Source organism: Takifugu flavidus, chromosome 10 (genome assembly GCF_003711565.1).
Source record: "Takifugu flavidus isolate HTHZ2018 chromosome 10, ASM371156v2, whole genome shotgun sequence".
Lineage (NCBI taxonomy): Eukaryota > Metazoa > Chordata > Actinopteri > Tetraodontiformes > Tetraodontidae > Takifugu > Takifugu flavidus.
The window spans coordinates 13,291,657-13,313,331 of record NC_079529.1 but is presented as its reverse complement, the minus strand read 5'-3'; the positions used below and the strand labels follow the sequence as shown (position 1 = coordinate 13,313,331).

Sequence of the window (21,675 nt, the reverse complement as noted above, 5' to 3'; positions counted from 1 at the left end):
CTCTCCTCTCCTCTCCTCTCCTCTCCTCTCCTCTCCTCTCCTCTCCTCTCCTCTCCTTCCTCCCTCCTTCCTTCCTTCCTTCCTTCTTCCTTCCTTCCTTCCTTCCTTCCCTCGTCTCGTCTCGTCTCGTCTCCTCTCCTCTCCCCCCTCCCCTCAACCTCCCCTCCCCTCTCCCATCCCCTCCTCTTGTCCCCTCTCCCTTCCTTCCTTCCCTCTCCTCGTCTCCCCTCCCCTCTCCTCTCCTCTCCTCCTCTCCCCTCCCCTCTCCTCTCCTCTCCCCTCCCCTCCTCTCTCCCCTCTCCCTTACCTTCTTCCTTCCCTCGTCTCTCTCGTCTCCTCTCCTCTCTCTCGTCCTCCTCTCCTCTCCTCTCCCTCCTCTCCTCTCCTCTCCTCCCTCCTCCCCTCCCCTCCTCCCCTCTCCCTTCCTCCCCTCCCCTCCCCTCCCCTCTCCCCTCCCCTCCCCTCTCCCCTCCCCTCCCCCTTCCCCTCCTCTCCCATCCCCTCCCCTCTCCTCTCCTCTTCCCTCCCCCTCCTCTCCCCTCCTCTTCCCCCCCCCTCCTCTCCTCTCCCCTCCCCTCCCCTCTCCTCTCCTCTCCTCTCCTCTCCTCTCCTCTCCCCTCCTCCCCCCCACCTTTTCCATGAAAATTTTAAAAAGTATATATGATTGATTGACACAGGTTTGGATAATTTTGTGTCTGGGGAACTATTTGGAATTAAATGGGTTGATACCCAATTGGATTAAACCGAAATGGTGCATTGGGTGGCAGGAATGGGGCTTGAGAACTGCTCCTGAGAAGATGATGTTGGCTTTTATTGATCTTTGCTTAATGAAAGAGCACAGAAACAATTTTGTTAAATCAACAAAATAAACACTTACCTGAGCAATGGACACCACTTTTAAACAGTTATTCTTGTCTTCTCTGTAGCTGTGACACATCCAAACAACAGAAACGGCTCCCAGGTCTATGCCATACAGCACAATACTAGCGATGGTGACAATTAAAGCAAATAAGTTGACAGACACAGCGACACGCATCTGGGTGGAAGAAAAGTCCATCATTATTCCAATCACATACCAGCATGTGCATATAACCACAAAGATCTTCAGTCCTCACTCACCAGCCAAACAGAGAGAGACAGGCCTGCAACCACAACCAGGACACCAGCTGTGAGGTACTGAAGAGACAGAAAGGCATAAAACCACATTACGATTAATAGCATTAAATACAAGGTAAAGAAATAATGGTGCCACAGAGAAAGGTGTGTCTCATAAAATAGATATTGGGAGGTATAATTTACCACAACACCCAGCCAAAATGTAGCTCCCATATCAGTAGAGTCCACAGGAAAGTTAAATATTTGTCTGGGACCAAGTCCCAAGTAGAACCTAGCCACCATGATCTGGATAACCTGGGAAGGTTTAAAAATCACACAACAGCTGAGAGACCTGAACTTTCGAGACATTTCAAAGTGTAAACAGGAGGATACTCACGCCCAGAGCTGCAGCGATGCTGGGCTGCAGCAGCCCTGTCTGCACACACCAGCTCTGGCACCTGCAAGAACAGATTCTTGGTATTTGCTCTCAGCAAAGACAAACCTCTCACGCACAATCAAACCAAGCACAACAACGCACCTGCCCATGGAAGCCATGACTGAAGGCGCTGAAACACAAATCAGCAAAACTGAAGAAGCCTTCTGGATAGAAGGCGAAACGTCTTCAAGAGAAGAAACCCAGTCCAGTTGACAGAAAAACCACCTTGGATTCTTCAGTTCTGAAATCGCTGGGGAGAGAGCTTGAAAATATATAGCCCCTGTGGACCATCTGCATGCTAATGATCTGGGTGGTCGCCTGAGAGTCGTTGGCAGGGTTGCTGGTCGGGTCGTTCACCTAGTTTCTGTTGAGGTGTCTCCCCTTTGTCTGCTGGGTCACATGGTGGTGGTCACTGGGTCTCCTGGAATGGTGTAAATGCTTGTTTTGTTGTTGGAAGGAGTGGTTGGAAGGAGTGTTGGTCTTTCAGTGGTTTTATTAAGAACAGATTTCATCACCAACACAGGTATTTAACAGGTATACAAAATCCCCTGAACAATAAAGAATACGACTGAAACTGAGAAGACTTCGAAAAGGACTGCACAAAAATGCACTTCCCAATTAAGATGTGTTTGAAAGTTAGAAACTTTTCATATTTCATGTACAATGCTTTACTGCATTCGATATTTTTGCGACAACGTTGGAGACGTTATTTGGAGGCTGGACGCCACCTAGCGGCAAAGACGGGACATCACACATTGATGTCAGGAAGACGTTGCAAAGTACCCGGATGGATGGATGGATGGATGGATAGATAGATAGATAGATAGATAGATAGATAGATAGATAGATAGATAGATAGATAGATCATAGATAGATAGATTAGATAGATAGATAGATTTTCACATCATCACATCAGCTGAGGTCTTCCGTGGGCAGCAACGGAGCACTTTTGTCCCCCTGGCAACAGGACAGACAGCAGTAGTTGAGTCTACAGTGGAATGTTTCATTCATTCCTATAAGACAGGATCCAAAGACACGTGTTCCTACCTGTTTAGTTCCGTTGAACATTTTGATGCCCAGAACTACTAAAGTGATGCATACGCATAACTGCAGACCAGCCAGGACAGTTATAGTGATGTATGTGGCTGTCAACAGACTCTAAAACAGGAGAGAAGATTGAAGAGATGTCAGACGTCTTTCCTCCTATAATTGTCTCCCAAGTTCTGATTCCATTCTGCTGTCCCATTTATGTTTCACACAGCAGTATAAATTTGTTTAAAATGGCTTTTTCTCTGCAGTCAGGTCCAGCTTTGCTCCCAGTTTCACGTCGTCAGACCAGTCAGAAGCTGAACCCTGACAAGATTTCATTGAATCCCACCAGTCACAATAGTGACCGGAAAGAAAATGTTTCATTTCTATATTACTATACTACTATACATACTATAAAAATGTTACTGAATGATTTATCAATGCATTTCCAGCAGATATAATAGGGGGGTCTCAATAAAATATGTGCAGTCTCGCATGTTTACTGTACATTATTACATGACCAGAGCTGTTTACTTCCTGTTTGTGCTAATAGAAAAGGATGGCAGCAAGAAAGCTTAGTAAAGTAAGTTCCTTCCTTTGATATAAGGATTATGCCTCGCCTCTCCTCTCCTCTCCTCTCCTCTCCTCTCCTCTCCTCTCCTCTCCTCTCCCCTCCCCCTCCCTTCCTTCCTTCCTTCCTTCCTTCCTCCTTCCTTCCTTCCTTCCTTCCTTCCTTCCTTCCTTCCTCGTCTCGTCTCGTCTCTCTCCTCTCCCCCCTCCCCTCCCCTCCCCTCTCCTCTCCTCTCCTCTCCTCTCCTCTCCCTTCCCCTCCCCTCCTCCCCTCCCCTCCTCCCCTCCTCCCCTCCTCCCCTCCCCTCCCCTCCCCTCCCCCCTCCCCTCCCCTCCCCTCCCCTCCTCCCCTCCCCTCCCCCTCCCCTCCCCCTCTCCTCTCCTCTCCTCTCCTCTCCTCTCCCCCATCTCCTCCCTCCTCTCGTCCCCTCGCCTTACTTCCTTCCTTCCCTCGTCTCGTCTCGTCTCGTCTCGTCTCGTCTCCTCTCCTCTCCCCTCCTCTCGTCCCCTCTCCCTTCCTTCCTTCCCTCCTCTCCTCTCCTCTCCTCTCCTCTCTCCTCTCCTCTCCCCTCCCCTCTCTCCTCTCCTCTCCCTCCCCTCCCCTCCCCTCCCCTCCCCTCTCCCTCCCCTCCTCTTGTCCCCTCTCCCTTCCTTCCTTCCTTCGTCTCCTCTCGTCTCCTCTCGTCTCGTCTCGTCTCGTCCCTCTCCTCTCCTCTCCTCTCCTCTCCTCTCCTCCTCTCCTCTCCCCTCCTCTCCTCCCCTCTCCCTTCCCCCCTTCCTTGTCTCGTCTCGTCTCGTCTCGTCTCGTCTCCTCTCCTCTTCCCTCCTCTCCCCTCCTCTCGTCCCCTCTCCTTTCCTTCCTCGTCTCGTCTCGTCTCGTCTCGTCTCGTCTCGTCCCCCTCCCCTCCCCCCTCCCCTCGTCTCGTCTCGTCTCGTCCTCCCCTCCCCTCTCTCCTCTCCTCTCCCCTCCCCTCTCCTCTCCTCTCCTCTCCCCTCCCCCTCTCCCTCCCTCTCCCCTCCCCTCCCCTCCCCCCTCCCCTCGTCTCGTCTCGTCTCCCCTCCCCTCTCCTCTCCTCTCCCCCTCCCCTCTCCTCTCCCCCTCCCCTCTCCTCTCCCCTCCCCTCTCCTCCCCTCCCCTCCCCTCCCCCTCCCCTCCTCCCCCCTCCCCCTCCCCTCCCCCTCTCCTCCCCCCTCCCCTCTCCCCTCCCCTCTCCTCCCCCCTCCCCTCCCCTCTCCTCTCCTCTCCTCTCTCTTTTATTGATCTTTGCTTAATGAAAGAGCACAGAAACAATTTTGTTAAATCAACAAAATAAACACTTACCTGAGCAATGGACACCACTTTTAAACAGTTATTCTTGTCTTCTCTGTAGCTGTGACACATCCAAACAACAGAAACCGCTCCCAGGTCTATGCCATACAGCACAATACACGCGATGGTGACAATTAAAGCAATTAAGTTGACAGACACAGCGACACGCATCTGGGTGGAAGAAAAGTCCATCATTATTCCAATCACATACCAGCATGTGCATATAACCACAAAGATCTTCAGTCCTCACTCACCAGCCAAACAGAGAGAGACAGGCCTGCAACCACAACCAGGACACCAGCTGTGAGGTACTGAAGAGACAGAAAGGCATAAAACCACATTACGATTAATAGCATTAAATACAAGGTAAAGAAATAATGGTGCCACAGAGAAAGGTGTGTCTCATAAAATAGATATTGGGAGGTATAATTTACCACAACACCCAGCCAAAATGTAGCTCCCATATCAGTAGAGTCCACAGGAAAGTTAAATATTTGTCTGGGACCAAGTCCCAAGTAGAAGCTAGCCACCATGATCTGGATAACCTGGGAAGGTTTAAAAATCACACAAGAGCTGAGAGACCTGAACTTTAGAGACATTTCAAAGTGTAAACAGGAGGATACTCACGCCAGAGCTGCAGCGATGCTGGGCTGCAGCAGCCCTGTCTGCACACACCAGCTCTGGCACCTGCAGGAACAGATTCTTGGTATTTGCTCTCAGCAAAGACAAACCTCTCACGCACAATCAAACCCAAGCACCACAACGCACCTGCCCATGGAAGCCATGACTGAAGGCGCTGAAACACAAATCAGCAAAACTTAGCAAAACCCATCAACATCGGCCGAACCTACCGGCTCATTTCACAGTAAAAGTCTCTCAAAAGTGATGACAAAGGGAAAAAAAAGTATACATTTACAAAAGCAGTTTTTTGGATCACTTTGGAAAGCAATAAAATTGTACGATCCGTTTAGGCTGATTGGAAAATATTGCAGATATAACATTACATGCGAGAAGAGTTGAAACATATCCGTTTCTATACACGCTGTTTTATGACTAATAAAGATTTGAGGAGATAAAATGAGAATAATCTCACTGTAAAATGCTCTAAGAACAATTATTTTGCTTCATACTCACTTGTATCCAGTGCCAAATGAGACTGGAGAGGCTGGCCTCTGCCAGCACACCTCTTGAACCCGTAAACAGACACTCCCTGTCCAGATTAATTTCAGAATAATAGCACTGTGCTAAAATTCATGTCTATAATTAAAAGGTTTGAATGAAATATTGGAAATGTTCAAATGTTTGGAATAAGAGCAAAAAACTAAAAAGAGCTTGCCTGTAGTACATTTACCATAAAGAGTGATTTGTTTTCAGAAAAGTTTGCTTCAAGTATTGAATAATTAGAACCAGTTATTTGGCATAATTATAATCCGGTTATGCATCTTGGACACGCATGGGTACAAGCCAACAGGGCAGGATAATAGAAAATGTAAACTGTGTGTGGGACTTCACACTGAAAACGGTGACATGATGTTTCACGTCCTTTAAGTACTAAACAGCTGTGTTCATTATATTATTTCTACTGTTTGGCTATACTGAATATTACTGTACAGTCGATAGCTTGTTTTCCCTACTTTTGCCTAGAACTGAATGAACAACTTACGGTAGTCTTTTGGTTGCTTTTATTTAATCAAGTTTAACATAAAACAAACAAACACAACAACAAACACAGGCAGTTACATGGGATTAAATGTACAGTAGTGAATGTAAACCAAAGTATTGGGAAGTATTGTATTGTATTGTGTATTTCTGATACATGCATGGGTTATGATTGTCCATGTACTTCTTTCAACAGTGGCTGCTCAACATCTTCACCTTAAAGAAAACCACATTTCACGTTAAAACCGTTTAAACTTGTATTGTTTCCTGCAGCCTATTCACAGACCTGCATCTCCTCCCCAGCAGTGCTGAGAGCTCTGATACCCAGAACAGCAAACCTAAGACGGGCAACGAGCAGCAGAGCAGCCAGAACCATCAGGGTTGTGTCCATAGATGTCACCAAACTCTGACAATGAAGGAAAATCAGATCTCAAAATCTGATTTAGCTTTTGCACTGGCTGCACTACTTGCCGCTTCGGAGGTAAAAGAAGACATTCTTTTTATTTAAACATAAATGGACGAGATGGAAAAGAAAAGGTGGATCCATCACAAACACCCAACAAACGTGACTGTTAACCTGTGAGGCTCCAGCAGATGCGGAGCGTATGTACTATTCATTCAGGATTACCTGTACCAGAAGAGCCAAATTTCTGCAGCCATCATTGTAAGAAACCCCAAGGCTGTCTTTACACATCCAGAGGAGAGAGGCATTTTTCAAGTCTATAGAATACAGCACGATCAGGATGACGGCTCCAACCACATTCATGAACACAGTGAAGCCCACCTCTGAGAGGAAAGACAGAGAGAAAGACCTTCAAAATAAGAATCATATTGCAACGTATTTCCTATTCAGGATCCAGTTGGCTGATGGAGCCACTTACCAGGCAGTTTGAAGGGAACTGTCCAGACAGGATAGACATGGTTCCGCTCACAATGAACTGTTAAGACATGCCCAAGTTGCAGTCCTGCAGTCCTCCACTCCTTGGCAAAACAAACATCACACCATTCCAGGAGACCCAGTGACCACCACCATGTGACCAGCAGACAAAGGGGAGACACCTCAACAGAAACTAGGTGAACGACCCGACCAGCGACCCTGCTAACGACTCTCAGGTGACCACCCAGATCATTAGCATGCAGATGGTCCACAGGGGCTATATATTTTCAAGCTCTCTCCCCAGCGATTTCAGAACTGAAGAATCCAAGGTAGTTTTCTCTGTCAACTGGACTGGGTTTCTTCTCTTGAAGACGTTTCGCCTTCTATCCAGAAGGCTTCTTCAGTTCTGAAATCGCTGGGGAGAGAGCTTGAAAATATATAGCCCCTGTGGACCATTTGCATGCTAATGATCTGGGTGGTCACCTGAGAGTCGTTAGCAGGGTCGTTGGTCGGGTCGTTCACCTAGTTTCTGTTGAGGTGTCTCCCCTTTGTCTGCTGGGTCACATGGTGGTGGTCACTGGGTCTCCTGGAATGGTGTGAATGTTTGTTTTGTTGTTGGAAGGAGCGGAGGACTGCATTGTATGTGGGTGACAGGAAGTGCCTCAGGCCACCACCTCTGTTTAAGGATGGTTTTTCGAATTTAACATGGATAGCTTCCTTGACCCCCCTTTCGAACCAGCGGTCTTCTCTGGCCAGTATCCATACTTGGCTGTCCTCGAAGGAGTGCCCACTCTCCTTTAGGTGTAAGTGGACTGCTGAATCCTGACCCGAAGAGGTGGCACGTCTGTGTTGTGCCATTCTTCTGTGGAGAGGTTGTTTGGTTTCCCCAATGTACAGTTCCTTGCATTTCTCCTGGCACTGTACAGCATAAACAACATTACTTTGTTTGGGTCTTGGTGTCTTGTCCTTTGGGTGTACTAACCTCTGTCTGAGAGTGTTGCTGGGAAGAACTGAAGAAGCCTTCTGGATAGAAGGCGAAACGTCTTCAAGAGAAGAAATCCAGTCCAGTTGACAGAGAAAACTACCTTGGATACAATGACCTGGATGACTGAGAATCTACACAGACATCATTCATCCGGTTTCTTAAGTCTAACATTCAAGTTGATTTTCTCATGGTAACAGAGCAACGCTAAGATCCGTTTACCACAGCACCAAGCCAGGACGCAGCTCCCAAACTGCTCACGTCCCCAGGATACGTGCTCGTACGTCCTGACCCGAGTCCCACCATGATCTGGATGGTCTGAAAAGACTGAACTGTGGACACACCACTGGTTTTAGGACTTCACGAGTTTAAATTCAACTCACCCCAATCATGCTTGAATTCATTGTGAAAAAAAGCTGCATTTGTGTGTATTCATAGAACCAAACCATTCAATAGAGGACTGTGTGAAAATGTCACAGCAGGCAGAATAAACAGTCGTTGATACTGTAAAACAATGTTATCGAATCCAAATATGCAGCACTCATTGTTGATTCCTACGGCAGCGGTGCCTGAGGCCAGATTTCTTTACTCAGTGAATCTAAAATATGCTACTTCTGCTAGGACAAGCATAAGGATCACCTCTTGGCTAGGTCCTTCCTGTAAAACCAGTTCAATCCTATCCCAGGCTGAAAAACTGTTCTGTTTTCTGAATCTGTTTAATTGTCTGGTTTAAACTTTGTATCCGATTGGTTCTCAGGGCAAAATAGTTTGCAGACCAAGAAAAAATTACTAAGATCACTTACCCATTACAATTTTAATTTTATTTAAACCTTTAACAGGAAATCCCTTTGAACAAAAAAAAGCGGATTATTGATACAAAAAAGCAAATAAAACAGAACGCTTTTAGTTTAAATTCATCTTAAGAATAGCAGTTATGCTCATAGTGAAGAGTATTGTAGGTTATTGCAACTTAATGTAAATGAAAGTAAATTTGCTGCACATAAAAATGTAAACAGCAGCATATAAGTATTACAGAATTATAGGCTATAGTGCAGATAGATGAAGCCGTTTGGCTGTTGTGCAGAAACTGCTTCAGGTTGAAGGGTCGTCGGTGCATTCATCCAGTAGTGGCGTGCACTGTTCTGGATCTTCAGCACTCTGTAAAAGAAAGTTCAAGTTCAGGAAAAGACAAAAATGCTACATCCAAATGCAACAGAGAAAACATGATACTTTGTTGAGCCTTCTGAAATGTCCTCTGCATTTAGATGAAAATTTCCACAATACTAAAAGAAACATTTTAATATGTGAACTTTATGGTGCAGCCTTATGGAACATTTCTGGGATAAATATAAAAATACAGCTATTTATTGCTGTTTTAGCAAGAAAACTGATTAGCGAAACCTTATTTCTCAGAAGATATAAAATGTTCAATAACCATGTTTTGCAACTGTGGGAAAAATGAGTAAAGACTGAAACACATTGAAATTCACTTGGTCGTTTAAGGCTGATTTTGAACCTTATTTTCTCGTCCTGGACTTTTGTGAAATGCCTTGATCCCCAACACAACCGAGCTGATGGCCACACAGACCTCCGTGACAGAAAGGATGATCAGCAGAGAGTTGATGCCTTTCAGGAGCACCTGAAATACATATATACTCTATAGTTAAATCTCTTTTCAGTGTGCAGCTTATATTAATGCGATTATAAAAAGCATCCAATTAGTCATATTTACTTTACATTTCTTAAATGACTGGCATAAACATTTTGACCTTCTTATTGATAGAATTTGGAATACCGTTTCAACTGGTGACTCCGACTATGTCACCCTAGACAAAACCGTTGCTGGCCTGTCCTACCAAAGACAACAGGACCCTGAACCTCATCTAGCAGACCCCTGAGTATGTCCCTCTAGTCAAGAGGCAGCCTGCTGATCAGGCGCGTGAAGAGGACATCAACTTCAGTGAGTTTCATCATGCCTTTAAGGACATTTCGTTGAATATTATATATTCTCATATGTACATTGTATACACCCTCTGTATTATGTACAGGTATACAATTATCCATTTATCTTGGATTATTATATATACATCCATTTTTTGTATATTTTCTATTATCTCAAATTTTATTTTATTTTTTTCTCTGCATGCTGTTGCTGTTGCGCTGTAAATTTCCCTGTGTGGGACAAATAAAGGAAATCTGAATCTGAATTAACCTAACAACAACCTAGCAACCTAAGGGAGCTTCTGAACAAGAAGAGAGCCCTCATGTCTGGGGATGTCAAAGTACTGAGGAGGATACAATGTGACCCGGATTGTGAAATCCAGTGTTTTGAAAGAGTTCTTGAGCATCAGAGCCAGCAATACCAACAGAGTGGACAACCTGGCTGGCTGCTCTATTGACTGCAAACAGAAGGCCTTTAAGGCTATAGTGGAGGAGGACAATGGACAAACTAGTATCCATATTGGCTAACCTGGACCACCCTATCCATCACATACTGGATAGAAGACAGTAGACAGTAGTAGACAGATCCTGCTCTGGAGTATTAGAGAATGGTACACAAATTCTTTCATACTATTCCAAATCATGGTATAAAATCCAGATTCAATTGGTAAACACCCCGCTATTTTTTAATAGCAGAACTCTTAACTGCAGTTTATATTATAAGTTGCTTATAAGCTGATTTTCCTCTCTGAGCACGATTTCCCCAATGGGGGTGAATAAAGTTTTATTCTGTTCTAATCTACTATCAAGGACATCATATACAATACAGTTGCAGTATTTCACACTTACTTTGGTCAAAGCAATTTTTTCCAAGCATTTTTCCTCATAGAGTTTTTGCCATTGGGATTTGTCTGGGTAGTAATCTTCGCATATCCAGTATATATAAAAATTGGCTATATTCTTGCTGTAGAGTACGATGGCAGCCACAGCAAAAGCAAATCCTACAATATTCAAAGTCACATTGAGAAAGACCTGAAAGACACATTTAGAAACAAGAACAAAATCAGAACAAAGTCACACAAAACATTAGTTAAGAGAATAACAAAAGATATCAGGGTTCCCCCGAGAAAAAGGAACTGGCACTGTGACCGACCAATTTATCAGAGAAATTCCGGTCAAATATTATGTAGATTTTCTTTTAGCTTAAAACAATCAATGATAGGCAGGGAAAAAATGATATCAAGGAATGTCAATTTATAATATTCTCATTGAAAAGTAGACAACAGCAAATAACAATGTCAATTTCCTCGTGGGTGGAAAATAAATAACGCATAAAGATCAACTCCAATAATAATAAGAAAACAATATTCATACGTTATTTTGCAGAGTGACGTTCATATCACTATCAAATTTATATTGCCTCCAAAAGTCATGAAACCGGGATGCTGCCCAGCCATTTTCATCAGACATCTTCACTGGAGGGGGTTCAAAAGACTACCACATAACACAAATCTAACAAACAGTGCAGTCGGCATGTTTTCACATACTATCTTTTTTAGATTCTTACATTTACATTTGCAGATCTGGGAAAATAGGGTGCAGCAGGTAAAAGAGCATTTTGCGGTCTCTTGAGTTCAGTTGGGTTCAGTCAGGATTCCTGCTGGGCTACTTTTGAACATTTTGAGTTGGCTCCAAGACACTCCTACATTGGCTTTGTGCTAAGAATCACTTCCTGTTTCTTGATGAGAGTACTTGACTGACCTTGCGTACTTTTGAAATGTCATCTGTCAGGTGAGAATAATTATTCTATATTTTTGCTTAAATGCAAAGACAACAGTAGATACAGAGAGTGGAAGGTCACGCTGAAACAAAGAGTGGCTTTTACTCCCTCGCAACATCTCAGTGTTGAGCATGGACAAGCATGAGGTTTGTTTTTGCTAACAGAAAAAGAGGAAGAGAAGCTAAGTTCACTCTCTCCTAAATTGCGGTCAGAAGGACCTGCAGATGTAGGATTGATTAAAGGAGCAGAACCAGTTAAAATCAGACCAAAGAGTAATTATAGGCTTCATCAGAGACAATATCCCCTGAAACCTGATGCACAGGAGATAAAACCGGTCCCACAGTCTCTACTGAAAGCTGGTTTCATTAGAGAAAGCAACGACTCACCTGTAAATACACCATTGTTTCCAGTGAATGAAGCTCCACCATCTAATTAATGGCGGCTAGTGCAAGCAGTAAATGCCACAGTAATTCACAGAGCACCCATAGTCCCAGATCCATCTACACTTTTAAATGATATAAGATCAGATGGAAAGGTATTTCCGTTCAACTCAGTAATCAGTAATGTATTCTTTTCAATTCCAGTGCACCCAGACAGCCAGTTTTGGTTTGCATTTACTTTCCAAGGTAAACAATATACTTGGACTAGATTTCCACAAGGTTACTGTGAAAGTCCAACCATATTTTCACAAGTAATGTCATCCTGCACGTCAAAATTTAACACACCAAAAGCCAGAAGCAAATGAAGCATTCAGCACAATACAGCAGATACTGATAAGTACTGAAACTTTAGCATTTCCTGATTATTCTAAGTCATTTAGACAAACAGTAGATTGTAAAGGAGAGTACCGGTATATAACTTCTGTATTGATGCAACAGCATGGAGATAAGTGGAAACCTCAAATAATAACCTCAAAGATTAGACCCTGTGGCGAGAGCACTGCCAGTGCCTTTAGTCCCTCTGTTCTGCTTTTACAAAGCAAGATCAGCTTCCTGTCACCTGAACGACACCTATCGTCTGTGGCAGTTTCACAACCACATTTGACTATTAAAAGATGTACAGTATTGAACCCAGCTACACTTTTGCCAACTGCAGAAGATGGAACAGAACATAAATGTTTAGATATGACGGAAAGTTGTACGTTACCTAGAAAAGACCTAAAAGATACACCATTGACAGAAGGAATAACTTCGTATGTTGACGGCTCATCAAGAAAGAGTCTAGATGGCACTAACAAAACTGGCTACGCTATTGTCACCATAGACACGGCAGTGGAAGCAACCACACTACTCTGCACAGGCAGCAGAGTTAGTTGCACTAATCGGAGCTTGTGAATTGATGAAAGGGAAAAAGGGAACCATTTATACAGACAGCCAGTATGCACACTTTACACTATTCATATTTGCAAATCAGTGGAAAAACAGAGGCATGGTAATAAGTACAGGAAAATAACACATGGAGACTTGTTTAACAGGCTGCTGTCGCAGTATGCAAATGTGCTGCACACAAAAAAGGGGAAGATAGCACAACATTGAGGAACAACTTTGCATACTAAACCACAAAGGAAGCCACAGAGAGACAATTATTTATATTACCGTAATAGTGGAAGTTCTGTTTACAGTAAAAAAAACACAGTGCTAAGATAGTGAATGGAATTTACACAATGCCTGATGGAAAACCTGTATTGCCAAGAAATATGTATAGATGGGTGGCTATTGTGAGCCACGGGCCTTGCCATGTCTCAACAGGACGGATGGTGAAGGTAGTACAATCACAGCTCTATGCAATAGGATTTCAATCTTACTCTAAAAAAATTGTATTTAGCATGTCCAATTTGTTTGAAGCATAGTCCTCAGGGAGGTATTAAGCCACAGAAAGGTAAAACACCTATACCATCCTATCTTTTCACACAATTTATATGGACTATATTGAACTTAGTCCATGTGAAGGAAAGAAATATTGCTTAGTGTTAAAAGATCCTTTTACCAGATGGAATGAAGTTTTCCCTACAGCAAAAGCAGAACAACCTCTACTGGATGAAGGAGAAGAAGTGGATCCACGAGAAGTTTGGACGAATGCACTGCACAATGTCAGACTGTTTGAAATGTCTTAAGTTGCACCCACATTGAACTCTTGAGTGTAAGAAATGTATTGTCTAGCAAAATGAAGTAATACATTTAAAGTTGATAAAAGTGAAAATATGTATTATGGATGATGAGAATCTAGATGCATTAAATGATAAACAGGACGGAAATGTGAGAATTATTCTAGATTACTGCTACAATGCATCTGTATGTTTAGCACCTACGCAGATGGAGGAGGAACATAGTGTTTTCACTTTTCTTAGTATTAATCCAATTGTCTAGACTACCAAAGCTATTGTGAAACTGCTTATATGTGTAGCGTCTGAAACCTTGGGAGCGTACAGGAAGTGGGTGAAATACCACAAAGTGATAACAAGCTGATGTGAATAAACGGAGGAGGCTTGCAGCGGAACAGCAGAGCGACGGAGGGTTTCGGAGCGTACTGCTGCTCTTCTCTCTTGCAAGGTCACCCGCGTGTCTTCTGTTGATTCATGCAGGGTTCTGTTGAGTTGCTCTGTTTCAACTCTAACAGTCACCACCCAAGTGCTATTGCAATTAACTCCACAAACTGCCAAGTATGTCCCAAGTTTCCCGGATATGTACTTGCTCTGCCTATTTTTTTTATATTTCAGCATGCATCAGACTTGACCTGTGTGGACGAGGGACAGCTAGGTATCCATATTGCATTTCACCTGAATGGGCAGCAAAGATGCAATGTACATGCTTCAGTGTACAGACCACCAAGTATGTACTTCAAAAGTTCATGAGCTACATAAGAATTGTGATTGTGAAAACTTGCCCACTGCGCTGTGTGATATACAACTTTCATTGAGCAGTTTATAACTAGACAAACTTCAACACTAACCCTTGATTATAATCTTTTAATGAAAATTAATATCACCGTGTCCTTCTAGTCAAGAATACAACATTCTAAAACATTTTATTTTGCTGAATGAGGAAGAAAATGGGATAAACTTACTAGGCCTGGACTGGGGCGCCTCTCAGAGAAAATGCACATGGCTCCTAAAAATATGAACTATGAAAAAGACCAGAATGATATTAAGTATAACATGACAATGGTTCTTGATAACTAAATAGTTATGTAAGCATAATATCCAGAAATTGAAAACAACTGATTTATTTTGTGCGGTACCTAACACTATCACGACACAATATATTAGCAGCTGACAGAACTGGATGTAAATATTGTGAAATAGAAATGAAAAGTCATTTGTTTACCACTGCTCCAAACCAAAAAGGGAAATAGGTTTCCCTTATATCCCATGAAGCACCACTTCCGGTACAGAGGATGACTGAAAAGCCGATGTTAAGCAACCCTATCACAATGTGCAGAGTCTGGAGAAGATGGAAGAAAGGTAAAACCCTGGTTAGTATAACTGCAGCCAGAGGAGGTTCTTTAAATGGAACTGGAATCTTTGGAAGAATCTGTGCAAGAGAATGAGTTCTATGGGAAAGATCTGGACCATGCAGGCCAGAGTAGCCAAGTTCAATCCAGCTGGACATCCATTACTATCTCTTTTCTCATGAACTTGAATGACTATTGGGCCAAATAGGGGGTATTTTACATTAGATGTGTGTCTTCAAGGTACTGGGCTAAGAAGACCGTGCACGTTATTTACTGCTTGCAATCTTAGCTACTTGGCTTCCCTATGAACATACTTGATCTGAGCAACTGAGTACTGTTAAGTGTGCTTGTTGTTCAGCTTGTTTGGGCCAAGGGAGATAATTGCTAGGCCCACTGCAGAGTCACTCCACCACAATGTCAGGCATTTCAATCAGCCCAACTCAAAATCATTTGTAGTATTAGTAGAGTATTTGGTATTTCAAGGGCTTTTTTCAGGCTAGCCCCTTTAGAATAAAGACCCTCTTGGGTCAAAACCTGCCAGTCTGCCAGTGCAAGAAGGGCAGCATGGATGTGAAATTGGTTTACCGGTATGGGTTTTGCATAAGTCAGTCAACCTTCTGCAGCCCAATATGAAAATCAAGCTGCTCACCCCCAGGGTTGACTGTGAAGTTCCTTGGTTCTCCTTCAACTGCTGAGACATGGTGCAGCACTTGGGGCTGTAGCAAAGTCCCTTTAATATTTGGCATAGTGGAGGACAAGAACTGTTGGGGTCAGAGGTTAAAGTCAGCACAGTGACCCCATCAGCTGTTGACACAGTCACAGGCATCTTCTGAAGTCCTGTGGAAAGGAGGAGACGAGCATTTTTTACATCTGCTAATAAGGTTGTAGTCAGTCTCGCAAGAACCGTTGTGAGAAGAATTGTTGTTATCACTATTATCGTCCAAATGCTGTGATGTGTAGATTTAAAGTGTTTGAGGAATGCTGTTAAGAAAAAGGAATGTTCTGAAATGAATGTTCTGTTAAGACAAAGAAGTCGTAAAGATGGGAAAAGTAGATAGAAGATAAGAAGTCATGAGAGCCTGTTTGACACATGCCCTGTTTGCACCAATAAAAGAGGCGAGGGAGCAGCAGACGAGCAGCGTTGACAGAGGAAGCCTGAACTGCTGCTCAACCCTCCCTTGCAAGGCCTCCTGTTGTTTGCGTGGTTGATCTGAGTCTAGTGACGAACAGCACGGGTGACTAATACTTCACCCTCACACCTTAGACATGTGTTTCTTTTCTCCAAGTCGCAAGAAGGTTGATCTAGCCCGGATAGGTCACACAGGTGACTTCACTGCAGCATGCGTCAGTCCCACCCTTCATTTGCCTTTTGAGACTGATTCTCTGCGCACAGGAATAATCACCCATTTATTTGCGGTTATACAGTAGGTTTTACACCTGTGTTTTACAAAATTTCCTACCCCCCTCAAAGCTGAAAACATATTCCTGCACTAACTACACCTGTCTAACCAAATACTCAGGAGAAGCCATCATCCAATTGACCGGGGGGCTGGTGACGTTAACAACACCCTTCATAGGGTCCCACCGCAGAGGAGGGACCCTCAGCCAGGACTGGCAACAGATGTTTACAGACAAGAAAACAGATAACAGAATGGGGGAAAAAAATCTAGGCTACATTAAAGGGTGGAGTGTTATCTGAGAGCATTTTAATATATTTGCCTCTCCAGCATCTTTGCTCATATATTTAGTTTCTAATAGGTTTTTCTCTTTGGCTTAAACAGATATATATACTGTATATATCATGAATACATTTCAGTATGCCAGCAGAGTTCAAGTTAAAACTAGGATTCCTCCCCACCTGTAGTGATCGATAGGAAAGTATCTGATCTATGCAGCTGAGTCAAACTCGATGGACTGAAGACCAGCATGTCAGAGGGGAACCAAACAAATAACTTATTTCACAAAACTCCAAAAAAGTTTAGTTTTAAGAAAAAGTTTAGTTTTTATCGATGCTTTTGAAACTAAAATGAATACGATAGTTGTCCTTTCACCATGTGCTTCTCTTGAACTGTTGGGACTCAATACCTGGTAATGGAAGCGATCAGTGATTGTAATTAAAATCATTTGAACATAATTGTGTTGGTGGTAAGACAACATTAAAATAGGTAAATAATTTATATAGATTGATAAAGAATGATCAGCCATGCTGAATATTTATGAGATTAATGGTTGAAAGAACTCATTGCGGAGCACCCCCACAACCATCGCACAGAATGTGTGAATCGTCCTCATTTGACTGACTTCATTTAAATTACTCCCAGAATGAAAAGCATCTCGGAAAATATTGTGTCAAGTATTATTATGTTAAAATGTACAATTTGGTATTTAACAGTGATATTCAAATTAAAAATACATTGTATAAAATACAGTATAAATTTATCTAAAACTTCAGCTACTACTTTATTCTATCACATTTTATGGATTAACAGCATCTAATGTTTTGGTCTGTGTTATTAGAAAATGTTTTTACAGGTACAACCGATGTGTATAGCCGTATAAACAGATGATCAACTGGACAAATACACTTAAGGAAACCCGGCAAATATTTTTGATAACCATCCGAGATGACTCCTCTGCCAACCTCTGCCCATGGATTATGACTTGCAGATAACAAAAGAAAAGTGAGCAAACTCACTCACAGAATTTTCACAGAGGATCTTTGTCGCACTATAAGGTGGAGTTTGCAGGTTTAAAATTACTAGCGTGATTTGAATGTAGCCTTAGGTTGCATCTGACATGAATTAGAACAAGGCAGATACCAAACACAGATTTTCAGTGAGATTCGACAAGGCTGACGAAGCGGGGAGATGTGGGTGAGGCTACAGATGGTGATACAGCGATAAACTATTGGATTCTGGCAAGTAGTGGAAAATCACAGCAGTTGCCACAGGATGGGGGAGTTTGAGTGCAGGCCAAAATAGTAAAAGGAACATATTTTAGAAACCTGGAACAGCTCAGTTGAAAGGAATACATCTGTCCGAATAAAGGTTATGGTGGAAAAGTTGAAAATCATCTTGATTTTTAGGAAACAGGACGATTACCGGTATGTTAGTATGAGTCCAATAGTGCTGACGAGGGAATTGAGGAAAAATCTGGAGGAGTTAGAAATGGTTAAAGTCGTGAGAGTATTTTACTGTAAAATAATCATTTTGGCTTTTCACCCCCCCATCCAGCCTTCTATTAATATTCTCCCATGATATGTCCCTAATCTTGGGATTGTCCCTAAACTTGGGATTTCCTCTTAAATTAGAGGTCACAACTGGGCCAAGGGGGGATCATTAATCACAGATCATTTTACTACGTCTAGTTTTATGACAAAAAGTTTAAAACTCCACCGTTAACTCTGAGTTTCACACGGCGCATGCTTGACTGTGTAAAACTAAATAAAAATCTATTCTTTTTTTCAGTGTTGGTCCGCGACGTGCCAAACAAAACAGAAACAACACCCTTTACCTTAAACAGCCTTCCAGGGGAAAGAGAAACGCAGATTAATTAGATTTACTCGCTGCCTGAAATGCTGCGCAGTCACAGCAGCTGTTTGCTCCTTTCTGCCCCCAGTGGCCGGGAGTTGGTCCGGATGTGGACATGGCTTCAGATACAAGAGAAAATGACCAAGTTATTAGCTTCTTTAACTTGTTAATAATGCTAAGTAAGTTTGTGTATGGGTTATACCCCAGCAATACCCCAGGTCCTAAGGAAGCTCACAAAGCTGATGGAGAAGCCAAGTCTAACTAGCTGCTGTTCCTCCTGCTTCCTGAGATCTGAACATCTTTCATTCAATATGTTTCCTTCTGCACAAAGTTGGCTGAAAGAGAACCTGGTTACGAGAGATTGAATGAATTGACTGTGTAGTGATCCATGAATGGAGTGGGTGGACCCTGCCAGGGATCAATGTCTGGAGGTGATGGATCCCCCTGGGTCACACTCTGGGAATTAGATGCTGACTTATGCAATATGCTTGAAGTTGGACTCAAGGTTGGTCTCCCATAGCCCCATGGTGTTTTGTATGAATATTCTATGATCCCATACAGCTGTAACCACTCTCCGATCCAGGTACAGTTATGAGGCTTGAAGTCGTGGGGTTTCCTGTAGTCAGTCCAGACAGTGCAGACTGGTTCGTCAGGCCCTGCACTCTGGAACAACTGTCCTGTCATCCAGTAGTTGGTGTTTTGCACCCCTGGTGTCTGATTCCTTTCAGTGCTCTGCTCATGTATGGCCAGAAAGGTATCGGCATGTGCGTTACATTTAGTGTAGTAGCCGCTTATTTAGCACCAACCAGCTCACAGATCATGTTACAAATTCTGTGTCACTATGACCTGACAGTAGTCAAAACTGTCCCTATGACCTGGTAGTATTACTGTAACTGCATGTTTTCTTGTGGAAGTGCAATAACAGGATGACCAGCATTATCAGAAAATGCAAAACCTTGCAAAAAGTACTACCAACATGAGATATAAAGCTATTTATTGTTGGCTGCTGGCAAAACCCCCGATTAGAAAAGCCTTATTTCTTAATTACAATATAAAAAAATGTTCGATATTCTTTTAACTATTGTACTATGGTCTTTATAGGGTCGACTCTCCAAATGTGATTTTGTACCTGATTTTCTCTCCCTGGACTTTTGTGAAAAGCCTTGATCCCAAACACAACCCAGCTGATGGCAACACAGACCTCCGTGACAGAAGGGATGATCAGCAGAGAGTTGATGCCTTTCTGGAGCAAAAGAATTGCCTTAACATATGAAATACCAGCATCCAGTTGCTCATATTTACTTTGCTATTCTTTAATAACTGCCGCACCTATTTACTGACAATAATTAGAATATCCTGTTATGTTAGTCTAACATTCAAGTTGATTTTCTCATGGTAACAGAGCAACGCTAAGATCCGTTTACCACAGCACCAAGCCAGGACGCAGCTCCCAAACTGCTCACGTCCCCAGGATACGTGCTCGTACGTCCTGACCCGAGTTCGATGTTGAAGAGCCCCACCATGATCTGGATGGTCTGAAAAGACTGAACTGTGGACACACCACTGGTTTTAGGACTTCACGAGTTTAAATTCAACTCACCCCGACTGCTGTGCTGATGCTGGTCTCCATCCTCCAGGCTAAAACAGATAGATAGACTATCTACAGACTGAGGTCACAGCACATTTTTCCAGGCATGTTTCCTCAAAGAGTATTTTTTCCATGAGATATCCTCCGAACTGCCAAAACATATAAATCTCAACCACAAATACACTGCATTCTTGATGTAGAGTACGATGGCAGCCACGGCAAAAGGGAATCCTAAGAAATTCAGAGTCACATTGAGGATGACCTGAAAGATACAGTACAGTATATGTTGGGTTCCCAGCTTTTGGGAGCTTTGTTGCGGGTTTCTTCCTGCAGGGGGCGTGGTGGAGCCATTCTCCGGCCGCAGCTGGTGCCGCAGGCTGACGCACCTATCGGAATTCTAGCCTCTTATTTAAAGACTGGACTCCAGTTTGCGAGCGTTGGAGTGTTTTGTTCCCTTCGCGAAACCCTGACTTCTTGTTACCAGACTATTGCTGTGATTTTTCTTTGTGGACTTGTTTTTGGACTCTGTCGAGGTCTCTACGCCTCTCTTGGATCAAACTGTTCTTAACCTTCAATTAGTGGTGGGCAGAATTTGTTCTTTCAAATATATATGACACAGGAAGTAAGACAATGAATGACTGAATTTTAAAAAAAGATGTTTCAACACAACATCTACAATAAATAGAACACAACATATATACCAGTATATATACGTATATATTTAGCTTACTGCCAGGATTTTCAGTGTAGACAGGGTCATGATTGTCGTTATGCCGAGCACACAAGTGTCTCAGCATCAATGATGTGTCGTAGCTGTAAGACAACTCTTGTGTGCATTGCAAACACCGCACCTACAAGCAATTGTAATTTTGAGAACCATTTAAAAATTAAAAATACAATTCAATTATGGAAACAAAAATATATGCTATGAACTGCATTATACCTTATTTGGTGCTATGAGATCACAATGATCCCAAACTTTAGATTAACCATTAGTTGCACTTAGTAGTGACTATATTTCAGCCTTTTGCAGAATTGTTCATGTTGTCTTTTCCCCTGGAAATGGAGCAGTGAACATAATTAAGATCTTTTGAGTAAATTTGTTATGGTGATAGGATTTCATTAATGTAGTCCAGTAAGTGTGATAACTACAGGGCTGGCTCTGTCCTGGACTGTTCTCTGGACTCCATTGACGAGGTGGGTTAGCGGAGGATGTTGGCCAAGCTGACATCAATTATGGACACCCCCTCTCACCCCCGACATGAGACTGTGGGGGCCTTAAGCAGCTCCTTCAGCAGCAGACTGTTACACCCACGGTGTAAAAGGGAACGTTACCGCAGGTCATTCATCCCAACTGCAGTCAGATTATACAACATTCACAACTCCTAATGTGGCATATTTTTCTGCACTAAATATTCATCCTACCTCT

General features: G+C 43.0%; 2 protein-coding genes across 5 annotated transcripts; both read right to left on the bottom strand.

Annotated features, from left to right (window-relative positions):
- Window positions 1-2,415: 2,415 nt before the first annotated feature.
- LOC130532542 (uncharacterized) lies at window positions 2,416-6,700 on the bottom strand. Of its 3 annotated transcripts, XM_057045245.1 has the most exons (6): window positions 5,208-6,700; window positions 4,874-5,126; window positions 4,694-4,750; window positions 4,452-4,610; window positions 2,579-2,689; window positions 2,416-2,488 (listed from the first exon to the last, which is right to left on the bottom strand). In XM_057045245.1, exons 2-6 carry the CDS (start codon window positions 5,036-5,038, stop codon window positions 2,444-2,446), a joined length of 537 nt encoding a protein of 178 aa, XP_056901225.1. In that variant the 5' UTR covers window positions 5,039-5,126; window positions 5,208-6,700; the 3' UTR covers window positions 2,416-2,443. The 3 variants fall into 3 exon arrangements, with proteins under 3 accessions (XP_056901225.1, XP_056901222.1, XP_056901223.1); XM_057045242.1 differs by having other exon boundaries at window positions 4,694-5,126; XM_057045243.1 differs by having other exon boundaries at window positions 4,694-6,700.
- A 2,056-nt stretch (window positions 6,701-8,756) lies between these two features.
- Window positions 8,757-18,780, bottom strand: LOC130532541 (membrane-spanning 4-domains subfamily A member 12-like). Of its 2 annotated transcripts, none has more exons than XM_057045240.1 (7): window positions 18,642-18,780; window positions 15,778-15,965; window positions 15,002-15,118; window positions 14,742-14,798; window positions 10,748-10,930; window positions 9,474-9,596; window positions 8,757-9,115 (listed from the first exon to the last, which is right to left on the bottom strand). In XM_057045240.1, the coding sequence occupies exons 2-7, from the start codon at window positions 15,952-15,954 to the stop codon at window positions 9,050-9,052; spliced, it is 723 nt and encodes a 240-aa protein (XP_056901220.1). In that variant the 5' UTR covers window positions 15,955-15,965; window positions 18,642-18,780; the 3' UTR covers window positions 8,757-9,049. The 2 variants fall into 2 exon arrangements, with proteins under 2 accessions (XP_056901220.1, XP_056901221.1); XM_057045241.1 differs by lacking the exon at window positions 18,642-18,780 and adding an exon at window positions 18,230-18,280.
- Between the last annotated feature and the right edge of the window lie 2,895 nt (window positions 18,781-21,675).